The sequence below is a fragment of the Hyaena hyaena genome, unplaced genomic scaffold, assembly GCF_003009895.1.
Source record: "Hyaena hyaena isolate Hyena2069 unplaced genomic scaffold, ASM300989v1 scaffold_431, whole genome shotgun sequence".
NCBI lineage: Eukaryota > Metazoa > Chordata > Mammalia > Carnivora > Hyaenidae > Hyaena > Hyaena hyaena.
This window is the reverse complement of record NW_024081055.1, coordinates 440,792-461,659: the sequence shown is the minus strand read 5'-3', so window position 1 is coordinate 461,659 and position 20,868 is coordinate 440,792. Positions and strand designations below refer to the sequence as shown.

Here is a 20,868-nt window from a genome sequence, read left to right as displayed (position 1 = left end):
ATGGAAATCATTACAAGAATAGTATAACTTAAAAAAAATCTTTTCACAGAACCAATTCTATTTAAAATGGTTTTAAATACTGGTGAAAAAAGTACTGATACTTTTCATCCACTGATTATCTTTTAACTTGCACAGTCTGCTGTTCTCTGCTACAGATAGTTTTTCTTTACATTTGGGAATAAACCACAACCTTTTTTTTTTTTTTATCAAGTGTATCTCTATATGTGATGTTGGCTAATTTTTTAAAGTTGGATATTTTGAGTTCAAGTGAGGCCATTTAGTCCTGATCATATTTTAAGAAAAATAATGTTTACTTGGTGTAATTTTTCAGTAGTTTTCATAAGTATGTTTGGAAGACTACCACCTTTATTCCAGACACATTGAAATGTCAGAAGTTTTCATATGGGTTCCATTTCCCTGTTACTGTTAACTGGACATATATTCCAAATACATGAATGACTACAGAATCATCCAAAATTATTTGAGGACACACCATAAGCCTTTATTCATCTGATTCTTACTAAATTTTGGTTAAAATGCAAGTAAACACTTGCCAAGGAAGAATCAAAACCCAGAATATCATGATTGATGAAAAGACCTGGTTATCATTTTTAAGATTAATTGAAGTGATACTTAGAGTAACATGTATCTTTTAAAAATCAGGTGAAGCGTATTTAAGGTAAAGCTCCTAAGGTATAACATGGGTATATCTAGGTGCCTCTACTTTGTCAGAAATGGAAGAGTTTATTATTGTGGCTTAAAGGTAATACGTTTCCAGTCACATGAAAGTGAGCCACTTCTATTCCCAGTACCTAGACAGGTAGAAGCAAGATCACCCAGATCTTTACGGACAGGAGAAACAAGGTTATGCTCCGAATGTATTTTCATCGATCCTGATTTGACAGAAAAATGGTTTACTAACACTGGGGTCTGGGAAAAGGAGGGATTAAGCTGGGAGGTTGGTGGGTTGGGGGGGGAGGGGGGAGGGAAGTGTCAGAGGCACTCAGGAATCTGCCTAATGGAATAACAGGACTGCCTGGGGGTCGTGGTAGAGGGGTGGAGTCGGGGAGACTTGTTAGCTTTTATGTATCTCGTTATTTTTAAGATGAATAAATGGGATAAATGGGTCTGAATATAGTCACTATTTTTTTAAAGTCAGTCTTCTTTTTTTTTTTTTCGAACATCCTGATCTTTCTAGCTCTTTCCATTCTTCTCTCTTACAGACCTTTATCTTTCAATCTCCCAGACAGGACAGGTAGACAAGGTATTGCTGACTTTGAGAAAAATGTACTTTAACAAAGGGAAAGCAAAATGATGTCAAAGGCAATTAACTATTTAGGCCAGACTCAAAAATTCTTTGTGTTAATGAACCCATGTAGTCCCTGTAGCCAATTTTCCATTCTAGTTTCTCCTTGTAGTTTCTTCATCTTTTATTGGACTTTATTGTATTTTACTAGTGTCTCATTGATGTCATGTTTGTTGTGTTTTGTCTGCCTGCATTGTAAAAGGAAAGTAAATTTTTGTTCTTTTTTTTAAACATCGTCATTTACCTGACAAATTACATTTGTAGAAATAACAATTTACTTTGTATATAAAAATTTAGAGTTTGTTTCGAGAATCTTATGATAAGAATCGATCTTAATTTAACTCTCACAGCTAGTTTTTTCCCCATCTTTCTAAATTAGAATTCTAACATAAAATTGCCTGCTGAATTTTGGAAGCTGTGAATTTGAAAACCAAAGGCTTCATGAACCTTTAAAGTTTTGCATACAAAGTGAGAAGCAATGAAGGCTTAGAGTAATGACTTAAATAGTATTCCCCCCCCCCACCCCAATGGTTTTCAGTTCCAAAGTCTTAACAGAATTGCTTTTATGGTTTTGACTAACAAGTGCATATTAAAAGCAGCCAACAGAAAGTATCAGGTAACAAGTCTCCTAAAATTGCACTACATGTTCTAAAAATTGGAATTAAATATTTTGACCAAAATAAAATGGCTTTCCAGCATAACAACCTTCTGTCATCCCAAACATATTATAATAAGACTCCGTAAAACTCTATATCCTCTGACATTTCCTGTGCATTTTTTCACACCCGAAATTAACTGTGTAATGTATTGTTTAGAAATTTCGATCTGAATGATGATGAACAGCTTTTTTTGTACAAAAATGAAAATGTTTACAGGCCTCCATTAAAAAATTTCAAAGTGAAAATACTATATTGAGTCCCATAGAAGGGGAAAACATCTATAAATTCACAAGTTAGATGAGCCACTTGACTAATTGGACAAATGCCACTGAGATTTTGGCATTGTTTTTCAGCCACGACATTATTACTTTATGGACAGGTTTCAGAAGCTGCAGTGTTCAGGTGGCTTCTTAATCTCTTGTCCCAAAATTGCGGGTGTGTCGTGACGGGAGGGGTGCCCCACTTGGTCCTCAGATCTGCATCGCTTTATCCCTGGAGCAGAGGAGCCATAATGGTCTGATTTACTCCCCTGATCCACGTCCTGCCAGTGTCTATGATCTAGGCTTTCACGTATGTCAGGTCGGTATTTTCTAGCCGAGAACCACTTGGGTCTGTTAACTTCCATCACCGGAGCTAGTAATTCGATTTCTTCTTTTTTGAAATCAAGTTTCTATTTTCAGAGAGTGGAGAATAGGAAAAGTGGCCCTGAGACACAGCGATGTTGGCAGGTCAGGCTGTGAGTTGGTCCCTGCTACATACCCTGACATGCAGTTATTCTTTTCTTCTACACGATTACGGTGAGGACCCCTCAGCTCACTGTCACAGCCAGAGCTACTTACAGTAAATCCGCGAATTGGGCACTAGTCGGCTATATCTATTTCACACAGGCAAATCCTGTGCTAGAAGTGAAAACTGTAACTGAAGATTCTATAAAATGTCTATATGATTGGGGAGATTTATACATTTTTAAATATTCTAATTATGATAAAATTTTTTTGATAAAACGTTACAGTTCTTGCTCCCTAGAGGACTGTCATTAGCATTTCTAACCAGTTTCTAATTGTAGTATTAAAGCACTACCTTTAAAGCAAAGAACAAGCCTGTTACACGATCCCAGATTAAGTTATTCTTTTACGTTCTGAAATTAAAATACCGACATTTCCTATTTTGCTCAAAACGTGCATTCAAAAGCTGCCATTATTTTGTTAATGATTTTGAGTCTGAAACCATTTAATACTGTGTTTATTGATGTTGATGTTCTTTCACTTTGCTGTTAGGTCAAAATTATGAATGTGCATATAGCAACTGCCAGTAGAAGGGTGGGTGAAGGTTTCAGTTTGCACAAATTAATCCCGCTACTATTTTACTCTGTATTGCAAGCTGGAAAAAAGATTTTAAGATGGAAGGACAGTATTTGATGTCTTAGATGAAATCAATATCCAGATTCTTTCCTTTTCCCTTCAAGAAAGTTCATTGCTTTATTGCATGAGGAAAAGGGAGCCTTTGAAATCTATTTTAGCAGTGCTGCTTTTTCACTTTTGCTTGCACATATTTTGTTTATTTTTGGGTCTGGCAATTTAAAAATAAAATCAAAAACAAATCATATTCCATCCATTACTATCTTTGTGATTCAAGTGCTTGAAATTTCCGAGAGTATGTCTGTATAAGTCTTCTATCTGTTTGGCCTCATTTTGGTATACTTGCAGACTTCATTTTGTTTTCTTTCTCTTAATTCTGTTAATTTATTTAATCTCATGGGAGAGAAAACATGACCATTCTTTTATATACTGTACCTCATTCTCTCATCCAATTCATACTCTTAACTGCTTTGGGTTCACGTATTTATTTCTGTTAGTGGAGTCGCTGCGGTTTACCTGCCATGGTGGTGCTCGAGTAAAATAACATAGATGGAAACAAGTTATTTCTCCAGTAGGGTTTCATTCTTTTTATTTCTGCTTTGTGTCAGCTGCATAATCTCAGATCTTTCACAGCTATGTTGTGCTGTCAAGAGTATCCTAATTTTGCATTTTTAAATTGTACACACTACCAACAAGTCAGGTAAGCCTAATTTCTGTAAATTTTAGTGTTCAAAAAATTAATTAGTACAAGTATCTTTTGCTTTGAATGTGTCTACTGAAGAAAAAAAAATCTTAACTGAGATAAAATGTATATACCTCTCTGTTGGCAAACTAATCTCCTAATGGCAAATTACCTCATTTACATTTTGTTTTCCTTGAATGAAAATGTTTCAGACTTCACTGTCGTGGAAGTCTGAAAAGGAAATTTGTTTTATAGCACTTCTTCTGGTGTTGACCACCTGAGTAGTCTTTTTTTCCTTTTTAAAGCCCTCCGTTTTTATTTATAGATATTGATAGCTCATTTAAGCATCTACTTACTGATCAGCAGTCCTCCTTATATTTTTCTTATATGTTATTTTCTGCGGAATCTGACTTCTTAAAATGTTCATTCAATTAAAACTTAATTGAAGTACACATTACAGGTTTTTTTTTTATTTCCTACCATTTAAATTCATGACCTACTACACAAAAGTATTGAACATGCTTGAGAAATAATTTGATTCTCTTAATTCATTTGCGTGTTCTGAATAGTTACCATCCTTTGCATGTCTCTGGCTTGCTGCTTATGTTTAGAGCAATTGTAGATTGTTGTACTTAGAAACTTCTTTGGTTTTACATAATAAGAACTTGGCACAGATATGCTATTTAAATCAATTGCTATATTGACTTTATGTATTCTCATTAGCAGCTGACAGTCAACACCATCTTTGGTCACAAAGAAACGACTTTAAAGAAAGTTAACAGGACGCATTTTTATTCTCTTTTTCTTTGCTCAAGTTCAATCTAGAGCTGTTCATGGTACAGGGTAGTACGGAAAAGAAGGCTTCTTGACAATGACATTTAATGTCATACTGAAAAAAATTACTTTCACTCTATAAAAGTAAAACCATAGCATCCAGTAAAACACACACATATCTACTTTCTCTCTGTCTCTGTCTCAATAATGAAATCCTCTACTAATTCATGCCTTTTAAAATATTTGTATTCCAATATCTTATCAATATTTTTTTTATAATCTGCTCATCATTGGTACCCTGTTTAGACACATCCAAGTAAAAATGGTGGCAAGCTGGTTTTTAATTAGAAAAATTACAAAATCCTTCTACCTGGGAAAATGATACTAGCTGCAGGATGGCTGTAATTCTGTAAAATAATTTTTGTTCCTTGGCAGACAACAGATTTTGGGTAAAAAGGAAGAGGGCCTACAAGATGGATCCTTCTTTGATCCTAAACCATTCTAAATTTTGGTAGCTAGACGTTGACCTTGAAATAATCAGGTTAAAGACCCTTTTGAATATGATTCATGCTACCCTACGTGATATTTATTCATATCTCCAACATCTTTTGGGGATATACAAATAGCTGCATTGCTTCAGGTAGGTATAAATGTAGAGGTCAATCAGAAACAACTAACCTCTGTTCAGTTATGAAAATTGAATACTCCAGCCCTATTCACTCTTTAATTGGATATGGAGTGTGTCATTTATATCGCCCTTATCATTGCCTGTGTGGACCATAGCTATTATTAATAGTATTTTACTGATTTTTTCTATTATTTCCAATTCTGACTTGATAATCCATGGCTTTTATTTCATTGCTTAACAATGTTTGTATCCTTTATTCAGCAAATAGTTTACACTGGCCTATTTTGTATCAGTCAAGATTTTTCTCAGGTAACAGCTTTATTATTACTATTATTTTAATTAACAAAAGAGGTAGGATTACATATGAGAAAAAGACCTGAAAGCTCAAAAAGGGACTTAAAGCTAGTGTTTCTAATTACACAGACGTTGTCTCATATGTGTGATCGAAGCAAAGCGGAAGATTTGTTTTTGTTACCTAATTGTCTGCTTTTGTGCAAGATGATGTGTGCCACTCAATTCAGATGTGTTTGTTGGCTTTATTATATCACCTGAATAAAAATGGATGAAATCTCAATATAAATTAAAACTTGAAAGTATGAAGACTCTTGTAGCTATTTGAGAAAGATGACACATTTGCATTTTTCTTTTCAATTTTAAACATTTTTTCTTTCAAAATTACATCACAAATTATAAATTTCCCTACTAAGATGAAAGTCAAATAATATACACTAGTGCTTCTGGAAGTTTTAAAATTCAGTTATTTATATAAATACTGCCTTTTTCATTTACCCTATTCTGTCTCTAAATTTGTATATTGTACACGAACATATGTTGTTGAATCTACTTTATATGGCAGAGTATTTTTAATCATTATATTTTCTCTAATGCATTGAAGGGTTGGAAAGATCCTCTCTGTTGCAATTTCATTTTTAGGCATAACAGTTCTCTTTGGATTGAGGCTTTACTTGAAAAGCCTGATTTTTTTTTTCCCAATGTTTTAGAACTTTCCTAGAAAAGTTTAGAAGAGCCTCCACAGTTACAAGAATGTTTTTTTAATTTATCATTTTGAAATCTTTTAAGGATTTGGCTCTAAGTAAAGAAACTAACTAAGCATGATCTATTACTTTCAGTTTTTATTTCACAGCACAGTTTGATAATAAATGCTATTTTAAAGCAAAAAAATAAAAATCCCCCCAAAATTAAAAAAAAAAACCCAAAACAAAAAAACCCAAACCCAAATCTGTCATGATTGTTGCAAGAGATGTTTAAAAAGGAAACTAATGTAAAAGATGCCTTGTGCTTCTGTCATAAGTTAGTAAGTCAGGATATAGGTAAAGATGTAGTTTTTGTCCTTTGCATATTGTATGTAGTATCTAAGTAGCACAGGTTAATTTGTTTCTAAATCTTCGTTGTTACCATCGCATGTATTCACTGTACTTTTTAATGTGTCAACTGTTTTCTCTTTATAGATTAGATTTTCAAAGTAACCATCCCATACCAATTCCAACTACCATCTGGTCTCTAAGCTTGTTAAATGAAAATCTTTGATCATTGTCCTCCATTCTTAGTGTTCTTTGATGAGCTACACCTGAGTTGTACATTTTCTTTTTCTTTTATTTGCTTCTGTATACAGGCTGGCTTAGCAGGAGCTCCAGCCCGTGCTGTATCAGCTGTAAAGAATATGAATCTTCCTGAGATCCCAAGAAATATTAACATTGGTGACATCAGTATAAAAGTGCCAAACCTGCCCTCTTTTAAATAAAAATAAATAAATAAAAAGGCCACTCCCAGGTAAAATCCAGGGGGAAAGTCATCTAAGTTTACCATGCAGTTGTTTACCAAAAATAGAGGAGAGTCTTAACTTTTGCTCTTGGATTGAAGTCAAGGTACTGTAGAGAAGTTGTGTAAAATCGGTGTGGAAGTTCAATGTTTCTTTTCCTGCTCAGTGATTTTGAAGAAATGGGGTAGTTTTCCAGTGTGATACTTCACTTTCTTTTCTAAACTGCGGTCCTGTGTCCACGTAAGGCATGCCTCTCTGTACTGGCTACTTACTACAGTATTTCAAGAAGTGTTGGAGACATTCCTTTCAACTGTACAATCCAAAATGTTGGTGTTTTGTATGGATCACAAGTGCAGCCTTCCATTGTTCTTTCTGTTACTTGTCACACTTGTTATTTAAAGAATCAAGTATGTATTGCATGAAAACATTATGACTTTTTTCTCTTAGTTTAAATAAACTCCAAGGTAACTGGACTTCTAAAGCACCTTTCTGTTTGCCTGATATCTACTTTAGCAATAATTTTTTTACGACCCTCTGACTCAACAAAGTAAATAAAAGTCTATTTTATCACTGTTAAGCAGCTGTTGATGTTGATTTATTTAACTAAATATTTTTTAAAAACTCGTGAACTTATTCTAAAACTCCGTTATTTCACAAGTCAAGATAAGTGTATCAGGTCATACTTTGTGCAGAGGACTGGGGTGGGAGAGGACAGATCTTTTTCCAAAATCTGTATTGAGGAATTGCAAAATCTGTTTCATATACATAGGTTTAAGTCCTTCATCTGGTCCTGTCTCCCTTCTCGCTCAGATGATGAAAAATAATTGTGGCAAATATGTAGTTGCTTTTGAACACAAAACCCTGTGAGGCTCCGCTGGACTGTTCACCCCGGAGTCAAAGTGAAAAGTGTTTTCCTAAGTTTTAGCACTCAGATTCTGATTTCTCACTGTGGGCCCACGTTTTCTTATTTGGTCTTCTCTTCTGAACCGTGAATGGGGTTCCTCGTCCAGTTAGGCCAAAGTTTTGGGTTTGTTTGTTTGTTTGTTTGTTTCTGATTTTTACAGTTCTAGCCCTTCTCAAATGTTCTCTCCAATACATTTCCTTAGATTTGTGGCAGTTGTGAACTTTACCCCATGAGCTCTGAGACGTAAGAAGGGTCATTTTTTCTAAGTAATATTTATCTAACTCTAAGCTGCCTTCTGTTGAGACCACAGGAAATTCAGTCTGCGATTCTTAGGATCTCCATCATTTCACACATGTGTAAAAGTCGTGTGACACTTGTTTCACGGAGCTGTATACAGGGCCACCCGGGGAGCCTGGTGACATTTTCCCTTGTTTCTTCTCCCTTCATTTTCAGGGGGAAGCTGTGAGAAGGTCAAATTTGGGTTTGGTTAGGCTGTGCCAAAATCAGGAAAGCTTCTGGGCCAGTTCTGACTGCCACCTCAGGAAATAAAAGGATTTCATCTCCCATCATATTCTAGTAAGAAAAAAGAAAACAATGTGCAAATGACCGAAATAGGCAGCTTGTAGAAAACTAAATCTCAGTAGCCCAGAAATATGTAGAGACGCTCCATCTCACTAGCAGTCAGAGAGTGCAAGTTAAAAGGACAATTAGATTTTATTTTCACTAGTCAGACTGGCAAAAATTAGGACAGGTGGCAATATCCAGAGCTGGAGAGGATGTGAGGAATGAGAACCATCCTATATTGCTGGTGGGGGTGTAATGTACAGTAACATGTTTTTAAAAGAGATATGCCAAGTTTTGTGAGATTTTTCAAAAATTAAAAATGCACGTATCAGACATAACCACGTGACCCACTCTTAGGACTCTATTCCTGTAACATTCTTCGGTATCTTTATATACAAAGGTATTCATTACATTAGTTTTTTATACAGCAAAAAAAAAATAGTAAATTGGGGATACCTTAAATAACTACTGGTAAGGAACTAGTAAAAGTGTGGTAATTACCACACTAGTTGTAATAGCAAAAGACTGGAATGGCCCAGATGCCCATTGGTGGGGGACTGGCTGGAAAGCTAGGTTACATCCACTGGGAATCTTACGGGACTATCAGAATGAGAACCATCTGAATGTGTTGCTGCAGATTGATCCCTAGAATCTACGGTTAAGTGACAAAAGCAAGATGGGAAAACATCTTCGTCAACAGTTGGGCAAAACCAGCTGACACACAGCTAATTTTATAATAAACGGTTGGCTGTCTTACGTAGCTTATTAATACTGTGCTGTGAAAAACAGAAAGGTCATATGGGTAGAACGGGTGTAAGTGTTTTGGCTGTTTGCCTTTGTGATTGAGTGCCTGACTGGGGCCATTGTGGCCGCCCAGTTTTGGGCCACACAGCGCCAGCCTGGGGAAAGATAAACATTCAAATGTGAAGTACCTACTGAACGCATGTGGCTTTTGCACTGTCATAAAGTTGAAAAATTAAGTTGCACCATTGTTAAGTTGGAGACTCCCTGTATGATGACTTTAACATTTGAATTAGTAGGCTGAATAAAGCAGATTACCCTGCCCAGTGTGCGTGGGCCTCACCCAATCATTTGAAGGCCTGACTGGAGTAAAAGGGCTCATTGTCATCCAAATAAGAGAGATGTCCTTGAACCTGAGTGTCTTCAAATTGGAACCTCAGCTTTTTCCTGCCTTCAGTTGAACTGAAACGTCAGCTTATCCTAGGTCTCAAGCCTGCAAGCCTTCTGACCGGAATTACAGCACTGGCCTTCCTGGTTCTCGGGTGTCCAGACCTGGACTGGAACTTCACCTTCGGCTCTCTTACGCCTCCAGATTGCCGACTCACTCTGCAGATCTTCGGACTTGCCAACCTTCATAATCTTGTGAGCTGATCCCTTATCTTAAACGTCTCTGTATTTAAATAAAGCCATGGTGTTGGTGGTGTTTTTTGAATAACATAAGAGCTTTATTATAGAACTCAGTTCGATTCTGATGGCAGGAAAAAGCCAGTGTCTCAGTTTCAAGACAGGCGGGAGGAATTCTGTCATACTTAGATGAGGCTCAGCCTTTTTACTTGATTCATGTCTTTGATTGGGTGAGACCCACCCTCATTAGGGAGAGCTGTCTGCTTCACTCAGTATAGTGATTTCAATGTTAATTTCATCCCCAAACCCTCAAAAACATCAACGATTTTTAAGCAAATGTCAAGGTACGTAGCCCAGCCAAGTTGATATATAACATTAACCATCACAGTAGGCTACCAATTATCTAAGAAGAAGAGAGAATGTGTGTCTGTATGTGTGTGCATGTATTTATATATTTTTTATCTTATTATTATTATTATTATTTTTGGAGAGAGGCAGAGTGTGAGCAGGGGAGGGGCAGAGAGAGAGGGAGACACAGAACTGAAGCAGGCTCCAGGCTCTGAACTGTTAAGACAGAGCCTGACACGGGTCTGGAACCCACCAGCTGTGAGATCCTGACCTGAGCCGAAGTCGGATGCTCAACCAAATGAGCCACCCAGGCGCCCCTGTAATTATATTTTTAAGTGGAATGATACATTATACAGTTGTTAAAATCTGTCTGTAGTGAGGGGGAGGAAACATGGCAGAAGTCTGGGGCTGGACTCTAGACTTAACATTTTGGGCACATCCTTTAGGGCGAAGCACTCTGTCCCTCCACTGCTGGCGGTGTTGGTGGCTCAGCACATTCAGCAGAGTTGCTGGTTGAAAACTGCCAGTGGCTGAAGAGAGTGAATTCACCTAAGTAATGACTCTTCTCCAAAGACCTCCCATGTGAAGGTTATCCAAGCCCAGCCCCCTTGGCTAAGGGAGGACAATGCTGGAAGGCCATCCCAGCCCCAGGGCTCCCCATGACGTCAGCTGAGGCCTTAGTTGTGACTGCATTGTTAATTAACTCCTTTTCTCAGCCTCATCCTGCTTCCTAAAGACACTTCCAGGCTTTGATCCCAGTGGCTACCATAGTCAGTGTCTTGGATGGACATCTCCGTGTGAGTCTGTTATTCAGGGAAGCCCATCTAAGGCAGCTATATGGGCCAAGAATGGTCTGAGGAGGCAGATCCTAAAGGAAGATTTTGGAGCTGGATCACTCACTGGCAGGCTGGCAATGGAGGACCCTATTACTGGGGGCACAGGAGGCACGGATAGCCACCAGCGTGCCGTAGCAATGTAACTGTCCACACTTTCACTGGAATGGGATACTGGAAATGCTCTGGTAGGGACAATGTCTCAGGCATTTGAGAAGTTCAAGAGAAGTAGTAGTGACACAGAGTATGGAATTGGAGGGTGGCTGTTGGGGGCAGTCAGTGCCTTAGAGGAATCTGAGGGTGATTAATCACCAATTAAAGGCTGTGTGTGAAAGCCAGAGGGCCTCCTTGACAGCATTTATATAAGACTTAATCTCATGCAGCTGGAGGATGGAAAATGCCGAGGATCAGGGCCAGGATTTAGCTCTAAGATTGGCAGAGCTTAAGAGAAGATTGGATTTGCACTGTCCTGTCTCCTAAGCCTAGGTCAGGGACATGATTGGAAAGAAGTAGGACCTGAAACCTGGGATGAGGACATTTCGGCTTAAGGCCCACGAATATCTTGCGTAGGGACCTGCAGAAGTAGCCCACTTCCCATTAAGCTACCCACTCACTGCCTTCCTCTCCCTTGCTTAAAGAGGATGTTTTAACTTCTGTCTCAGGCTCTTTGACTGAAGACACAACACAGGATCAAGTGCTGGGCCTGCCAAAGTTGCTACAGAACCTTGCCCAAATAAACTCAGAGGAGCCGGGAAGAGTATATGTGAGCCAGGATCCTGAGGATTCTGGGTCAGGGGAGGGCTAATAAAGTTGGATGAGAAAGAGAGTTTATTTATATGTAGGCACTTTCCAATGACAAAAGACTTAGCTCTGGCAGAGACCTGGGGAGACGGTGCCAATACATGGCTAGGATAGTTCTTGGAAGCTTGGAGAAAGCTGTACCACTTAGCTTGGCCCAGCTAAGTATCACAGAACTTCCAAGGCAGACAAGGAGAAGAAGGGATCAAAAAACTCAGAGAAAGGGCGCCTGGGTGAGTCAGTTAAGCATTTCACTTTGGCTCAGGTCATGATCTCACAGTTTGTGAGTTCGAGCCCTGCATCGGGCTCAGTGCTGACCGCTCAGAGCCTGGAGCCTGCTTCGGATTCTGCGTCTCCCTCTCACTCTTCCCCTCCCCCATGTGTAGTCGGTCTTTCTTTCTTTCTCTCTTTCTCAAAAATAAGTAAACATTTAAAAAACTCAGTGTCATGTAAGACAGCACAGAGGTTCCTCCATTTACCAAAGTAGTAAGAAATGTGTTGTGTAAAGGGACACCGTCCTTGCTCCGTAGAGTAAGAGCTATGGTAGAAAGGAAGACTAAGTGGACACTTTGAAATTGGCCCCATACTCTCAGCCAAGGTAGTAAGTAAATAGCAATATCACACCTTGGGCAGAAGAGAGAGATTAAGTGCCACACTTAAAGACCCAAATGACACAAGAAGGGTGGTCCCCCCTGCATACGCACTTAATTATCTAGTGTGTTCCCTGCAGGTGGACCTTGGAGGATGACAGGGAGCCACTACAAACTTGATCAAGATGTAGGTCCAGCTGTAGCTGCTGCACCAGATGTGGCATCTTTGTTAAGGGAGGTGAACAAGGGCTCACGCAGATGGAGTGTGGCCACCGATCTTGTAAATGCCTTCTTTTTCATCCCCTGTTCAGAGGGACAGAAAGTTGATGTTCTGGCTACACAATGGTGTACTATAAATGTTAACTCGCCTGCCCTCAGTAATAATACAGCCCCAAGGGGTTTGGACCAACTGACATGTTATCACCTTGGTTCACATACGGATAGCACCGTGTTATGTGAGCTGGGTCAATGAGGAGGTGCAAGCACACTGAAGGCCTTGTTAAGATACATGCCCTCCACAGGAGCAGATACACCTACCATAACATTTTTAGGGATCCAGTGATCTAGAGTGTTCCAAGGTATCCCTTTCAAAGCATAAAACAATATTTCACAACTCCACCACTCTGAAGCAAGCACAGTAGTTGGTAGGCATCTTCAGACTGTGGAGGTGGCATATTCCATACTGGGAACACAGTTCTGGTTCATTTACACAAATAGCATCTCGTCTAATGTTGAGAGAGGCCCAGAACAGAAGAGGGATCTGCCATGGGTCCAGATTGCAATGCAAGTGATCTTGCCTCTTGGACCACACTGCCTGACAGACTCTGTGATATTGGAGCTGTGAACGATGGAGAAAGAGGCCATGTAGTGTCTATGGCGTGCCCCAGTTGGAGAATTACAACATAAACTCACTATGAGTCTGCAGCCATCCCTTGCCACTCGCAGTGTGGAATTATACATCACTTGAAACAGAATTCCTTGGGTGCTACTGGGCTCTGGTTGAGGCAAGCATGTGATCTTGGAAATGATCATGGATCCACAATGGAGCTGGGACCTGCCAGATGTAGAATCATTAGGTTACACGGACCCAGTAGCAATGTGTAGGAGGATGCAAGTGGTACGTGGGAAAGAATGGGGCCAGAAGGCACAGATGAGCTGCACAAATCCTGACCCCTGTTTCACTTCCCACTATTGACCAGTGCGCCTCCTTCGGCTCTGGGGAAAGATAATGTTGAGAAATGCAGAGCTTTGGGTGGTATATGTGGGCATGTACTCAAGGACTCGAAGGTAATAGCTGATGGTATGACTGGTTAGCCAAGGGCCTGGAAAGAGATTGATTGGAATATCAGGGATGAGGAGGTTTGCAGAAGAGGCATGTGAATAGATCCATAGGAATGAGGATGAAAATATGAAGAGTGTTGAATCCTGTGTTAGATGTATCACACAAGAGACACTATACTACCAAATAGGATGAGTCCGCAAAGTGTCAGTGTGCCTCTGTTATTGGCCACCGCAGTGTGGGTACAGTGGGAGCTTGAACAGAGTAGCGAAAGGTGGTGGTTACACATGGGTCCGACAGCGTGGGCTCCTTCTCACCAAGGCTGATTTAGCCCCAGCTTGTGTCAGATGTTCTGTCTTCCAGTAACAGACCAACACTGAGCCCCTCATAACAGCACCTTCCATTGTGGAAACCAATCAGTTACTCAGTGGCAAGTAACTTTGGACCCCTCCCATCTTAGAAAAGGGTGTGAATTAATCCTGACTAGATTATTGACACATATTCTGGGTATGAGTTTATGTTTCCTGGCTGCATGGCCTCAGCCAACATCACTATGCAAAGACTTGCAGAGGGTTTGACTGACCTACATAGGATCCTAGATACCATCGTAAAGGACCAAAGAATCCCCCTTACAGGAAAGGAGGCACAGCAATAAACACAGAGCGATGAGATCGACTGATCCTGCTGTTGGCTGCCAAATTCACAAGCTGCCGGACTAATAAAGTGATGGAATATCCTTTTTAAAAGGCACACCAGCGGCAACAGGTTGGTGAGGATACCTGGGAAATATGACACAACATTCTCCAGGGTGTAACATATACTCTAAACCAACAATCATGTGCTGTGTCCTGAATAGGTATACTGCATGTGTCCAGGTACCAAGGGATAGAAGTGAACAGCACTCCCAGTGACCCACCAGGACAATTTGTGTTCCCTCTTTTCATGACTCCAGGAGCTATGGATACAGAGGTCTTGGTTCCTGCCAGCAGCACAAGAGTCTTTTAAACTTTAATCTACAGCTGACTTCCATGCATTTCAGGCTCCTTCTATCAAAAGACCAGTTGGCAAAGAAAAGAGTCCCTGTCCACCACTGCTCCATGGCTCCTTGACATCTGACCAAAAAAAGTACTTCAGAGCACCAAAAGTAACAGCTGTCACACTTCATCTAGTGAAAAATCACAGCTATCTTGTGGAGACGGGTTTCATTAGGACCCTGCTGCTGGGTTTTCAGCCGCTGACAACACAGCTTAATGCAACTCTAAGACCAGATGTTAAAATATGTTGCGGGGAGGAGTGTGGAGAGAGAGAGGGAGACCTCAAATTGAAGAGAGTGAAATTGGTTATTGCAGGTGAAGAAGAGGTGAGAGTACCTAGGCTACCGCCCGTGTTGTATCAAAAAATTTGGATAATATTATTTCTGTGTCCAAATTCCTTCTTTAAGAGGTTGCCCCCTGAGAATTGGTAGGGAGTGATATTAGCATCATGGAGGTATAGGATTCTCCTCCTTTCCCTCCTCCCCCCTTTTAAACTAAATTAGAAATTTATGCATGAACAAAAGTGCCACTAGGAGCTATTGGACCCAGCAGCCTACACCAAGGAACTTGAAAGGACTCTTACCTACCTGTGCCTTCAAAAGTAGACTCCTGGTAAAGGCTGCACATCCAAGGTGGTCTTATGGACCTCTGCTTGCCCCAGTAAGAGAAGAAACCTGGAGAGTGCTGGCCTGTTCAGATACACATGGGCAAGAAAGAATTTGTAGAAATCCAGCCTGCCTGCAAGGAGATTCCAACACACCTTTGGAACAAGAAGGTTGAGTTTGTACACAGTGGGAAGGGAGAAGCTCCACCAGAGCCCTCTCTACCCAGGGCAACACTCCGTGGGGCTAAACTGTCAGGTGTGATCAACGCCTCCTGGGGAGGAGACGGAAGGCTGTGAGTGAGTGCCTGACTGCCCCAAATGACCCAGTTCTGTGGGTCATTGCTCAAGAAACCCATTTCCCTCCAGCAGCACCCAGGGTAGGACATCCATGACTGGGAGAGGGAGGGGAAAGGGTAGGAAACATATAAGAGTATCGAAGGGCATTGAAGGAACATGTTTCCTTCTGACTGCTTCAGGACTTCACCAGGAAGTCATCCCCCAAGCCTTCGGGAGCATCCCACTTGAGAACCCCACCTCCCCACCCTGAGTGCTAAACCCACACTTTCTCCCACTCTGTGGCTGGATCTTTGAGTGCTCCCAAGGGCACAGGTGAGAGAAGGTCCAGTTACTGGAGAGCTCTCAGAAAAATGGATCTGTGGGCAAGGTAGAAACTACAAACTGAAACTGTTAAGAGTCACCTTCTGGAAAACAAGAGAGAGGGTTCCAGCAGCAGCCTGGGGAGTTATAAGCCTAGGAAAAGATGGAAAGCTTAAGAATTCTGCCACAAGAGAAGCGAGTGGACCCAGGTCTGTCCATTCAGAGGCTGAGGAAACCCCAGATATAGTAACGCCAGTGATCTGAAGCAGTCAATAAAGATTTAAGGAGATTAATGGGAAGATAGCAATGCAAAAATATAAGGAACATGAAAAATCAAGGAAATATGTCACCCCCAAAAGATATAATTTCCCAACAACTCAGTTGTTACAATTCCCCAACAACTCACAGAATACTGTGATTTGACTGGTAAAGAAAGAATTCAGATATCTATTTTGAAGAAATTTAGTGATATTAGGGGAAAACAATAAACAACTGAAATGAATTCTTTACCAAAGAGATGGAAATTGTAGAAAAGAACCAAACAAATTCTGGGTCTGGAGAATTAAGTGAGTGAAACAAAGAATACAGTAGAGGGCATCTGTAGCAGAATCATGCAAATGGAAGATAGAATTAGTGACTTAGAGGACAGAAATTTAGAAATAATTCAGAAGTAAACAAAGGAAAAGGAATAAAAAAGAGCAAAGCCTGAGTGATCTATGGGACTCAGTCACAAGGGCAAATAGAATAATAATTCCAGAAAGAGAAGAGAGGGAGAAGGAGACAGAGTTTATTTAAAGAAATAATAGCTTAACACTTCCCTCCCTACCCAGGCAACACTCCGTGGGGCTAAACTGTCAGGTGTGGGCAACGCCTCCTGGGGAGGAGACAGAAGGCTGTGAGTTCGTTCCTGACTGCCCCAAATGACCCAGTTCTGTGGGTCATTGCTCAAGAAACCCATTTCCCTCCAGCAGCACCCAGGGTAGGACATCCGTGACTGGGAGAGGGAGGGGAAAGGTAGGAAACATAAGAATATGAAAGGGCATTAAAGGAACACGGTTCCTGTGGAAACCTGAGGAAAGACTTGGGCATCCAAGTTCATGAACATAGTAGATCACCAATTTACATAAAATCAACAACTAATTAGACATCCATTCATGAACAGAGGGAAAAATAAACAATGGGATATACAAAACAACCAGAAAGCAATAGATAAGATGACCAGAGTAAGTCCTTACAAATCAATAATTACTCTAAATTTAAATGGATTGAATTCACACAATCGCATCCAGGCACAGAATGAATGGATAGGTTAAAAAAAAAAAAACAGGACCCAACTGTATGATGCCTACAAGAGATTCACTTCAGGTCTGAGGACACAGATAGGCTCAAAGTGAAGGCATGGAAAAAGATATTCCATGCATGTAGAAACCAAAAGAAAGCAGGGTAGCTATACCAATATCAGACAACATAGACTTTAAACCAAACATGGAAACAAGAAACAGGTCATTATATAATGATAAAGGTGTCAACACATCAAGAAGATAGAGCAGTCATAAATATGTACTCACACAACATTGGTGCATGTAACTGCATTAAGCAATTACTAATAGAACTGAAGGGAGGAAGAGACAACAGTATAAAAACCGTAGGGGGCTTCATGGGGTGCCTGGGTGGCTCAGTCACTTGAGCGGCCAACTTTGGCTTAGGTCATGATCTCACAGTTCGTGGGTTCGAGCTCCATGTCGGGCTCTGTGCTGATAGTTCAGAGCCTGGAGCCTGCTTCAGATTCTGTGTCTCCCTCTCTCTCTCTCTGCCCTTCCCCTGCTCACACTCTGTCTCTCTCTCAAAAATAAATAAACATTAAAAAAAAAATAGTAGTGGACTTCAATACCCCACTTTCAGCAAAGGTTAGGTCATTTAGATAGAAAATCGATAAGAAAACATTAGAATTGAATCATACTTTATCATTTATGTATTTATGTATGTATGTATTTATTTATTTATGGAATTGGATCACACTTTAGACCAAATGGACCTAATAGACCTATGTAGGACATGCTATCCAGTAGCAGCAGAATTCACACTCTTCTCAATGTGCACGTGGAACATTCTCCAGGATAGATCATATAAGACAAAAGACAAATCTTAGCAAATTTAAGACGATTGAGATAATACTAGCTTTCCTACCTTCATGGTATGAAACTAGATACCAGTAAATAAGAGGAAAGCTAGAAAATCTACAAATATGTGTAAACTAAGATAAGTGTAAACTATGTGTAACATAACATGCTTCTGAACAACCAGTGGGTCAAAGGAGAAATCAAAAAGGAAATTAAAAAAATCTTGAAACAAAAGAAAATGGAAACACAACCTACCAAAATTTATGGGATGCTGTGAAAGCAGTCTGAGAGGGAAGTTCACAGCAATAAATGCATCCATTAAAAAATTAGATTTTTGGGGCACCTGGATGGTTCAGTTGGTTAAGCATCCAACTCTTGGTTTCAACTCCGGTCATGATCTCACGATTTGTGAGCTCCACGCTGTCTCTGAACCTGCTTGGGATTCTCTCTCACTCTCTCCCTCTCCCTCTCTTTCTCTCTGTCTCTCTCTCCCTCTTTCTCTCTGCCCCTCCCCCCAAAATAAATAAATAAATAAACTTTAAAAAATTAGAAAGTTATTGAACAACCTAATTTACATCTGAAGGAACTAGAAAAAGAGAATTAAGCCCAAAAATAAAGACCAGTGAATAAGTGAAAAATAAGAAAAACAATAGATGAGAGCAACAAAACTGAATTGGCTTTTCAAAAAGATAAAATGGACAAACATTTAGTTAGACTAACCAAGGAAAAATAGAACACTCAAATCAGGAACAAAAGAGGAGACATTATAACGGATACTGCAGAAATACACAGGGTCAGAAGAAACTACTGTGAACATTTATATGCCAACAAATTAGACAGCCTAGATAAATTCCTAGAAACATGGATCACTGAATCAGAACAAAATAGAAAATATGAATAGACCAATATAAGTAAAGAAATGGAATCAGTAGTCAAAAACTTTCTAACACAGAGGACTAGATGGCTGTAGTGGTGAATAATACCAAACATTTAAAGAATTAATGGCAATCTGTCTCAAAATCTTCCAAAAAACTGAAGAGGAGCGAACACTTCTAAACCTGTTCTGCAAGGCCAGCATTACCTTAATGCCAAAGTCAGATAAGGACACACTACAAGGAAAAAGAACTGTAGGTCAGTATCTCGGATGAATATAGACACAAAAATTCTCAGAAAATATTAGCAGACTGAATTCAAGGACATTATGCATCATGATCAAGTGAGATTTGTCCCTAGGATGTGAGGAGGTTTCAACATATGCAAATAAGTCAATGTTTTACACCACATTAATAGAATGAAAGATAAAAATCACATGATCATCTCAATAGACACAGAAAAATCATTTGGCAAAATACAATATCCTTTCGTGATAAAAATCCTCAATAGATTGGGTATAGAAGTAACATACATAAAAGCCATCCATGTATGACAGACTCACAGCTAACATTATACTCAATGGGGAAAAATTAAAAGCTGTTCCTCTAAGACCAAAAACTAGACAAGGATGCCCACTCTCACCATTCTTACTCAACACAGTACCAGAAGGCCTAGCCAGAATAATTAGGCAAGACTAAATAAATAGCATCTCATTTGGAAAGGAAGAAGTAAAATGGGTACTATTTGCAGACGATATGATTTTACATAGGGAAAATCCCAAAGGCTCAACCAAAAACTGTTGGCACTAATCCACAATTTAGTAAGATTGAAGGATATGAAATCAACATACAGAAATCAGTTGCATCTCTACACACCAACTGAAATGTTTATAAAAAGCAACAAAGAAAAATATCCCGGTCGTAGTAACCTCAAAACCAGCAAAATACTTAAGAATAAATTTAAGGAAGTGAAAGATCTAAACAATGAAAACCATAGGACTTTGTTGAAAGAAATCAAAGACACAAACAAATGGAAAGTCATTTTGTGCTCATGGATTGGAAGAATATATTTAAAATGTCCAAGCTACCCAAAGCCCCATTACCCCCATACTACCTACCCTATTGTTTATTTTTACCTTTGCTAGGGTATTGTGCACTTTCATTTACTTCTATGTAAGTAATTAACGTCTTTTCATTTCAGCTTGAGGAACTTTGAGCATCTCTTGTAAGGCAGGTCTAGTGGCGGTGAACTCCCCAAGTTTTGTCTGGGAAAACCTTTGTTTCTCCTTCATATCCGAAGGATAACTTGGCCATAAAAGTATCATTGGCTGGTATTTTTATTATTTAGCACATCAAAACGTCATTCTATTGTCTCCTGGTTTGTAGCATTTCTGCTGAGAAATCTGCCGATACTGTTATGGGGGCTTCTTTGTAGGTTGCGTTCTTTTCCCCTGGCTGCTTTGATGACTCCTTATCATTGATTTTTGACAGTTTCATTGTAACGCGTCTCAGAGAAGATTTTTTTGCACTGAGATAAGTTTGTTCTATAGGGTTCTTGGACTTGTATTTCCAGTTCCTTCCCCAGGGTTGGGAAATTCTCAGCTATTATTTCTCTAAATATACTCTCTGCTCCCTTTTCCCTCTCCTCTCTTTCAGGTAGACCAGTTATTGTTATGTTTGTATTTTGTATCTTATCCAATGGCTCTCATAAAGTGTCTTCACTTTTTAAAAATCTTAGTTCTCTCTCCTCTTCTAACTGGATTACTTCTAAGT

The 20,868-nt window shown here is 39.5% G+C and overlaps 1 protein-coding gene across 5 annotated transcripts in view; it reads left to right on the top strand.

Annotated features, from left to right (window-relative positions):
- The window catches only part of AP3S1 (adaptor related protein complex 3 subunit sigma 1), an 87,022-nt gene that overhangs the window by 58,359 nt on the left and 7,795 nt on the right, over nt 1-20,868 (top strand). Inside the window, exons 6-7 of one of the 5 annotated variants that reach the window (XM_039252586.1) lie at nt 1,224-1,264; nt 7,041-7,097. The exons of 1 other annotated variant lie outside the window; for it this stretch is intronic. In XM_039252586.1, coding sequence (XP_039108517.1) covers nt 1,224-1,259 — 36 coding nt within the window. In that variant the 3' untranslated portion in view covers nt 1,260-1,264; nt 7,041-7,097. Of the gene's footprint in view, nt 1-1,223; nt 1,265-7,040; nt 7,765-9,880; nt 10,092-20,868 lie in introns of those variants that run through there. 3 more of the 5 variants (XR_005531806.1, XM_039252587.1, XM_039252585.1) reach the window with 3 other exon arrangements.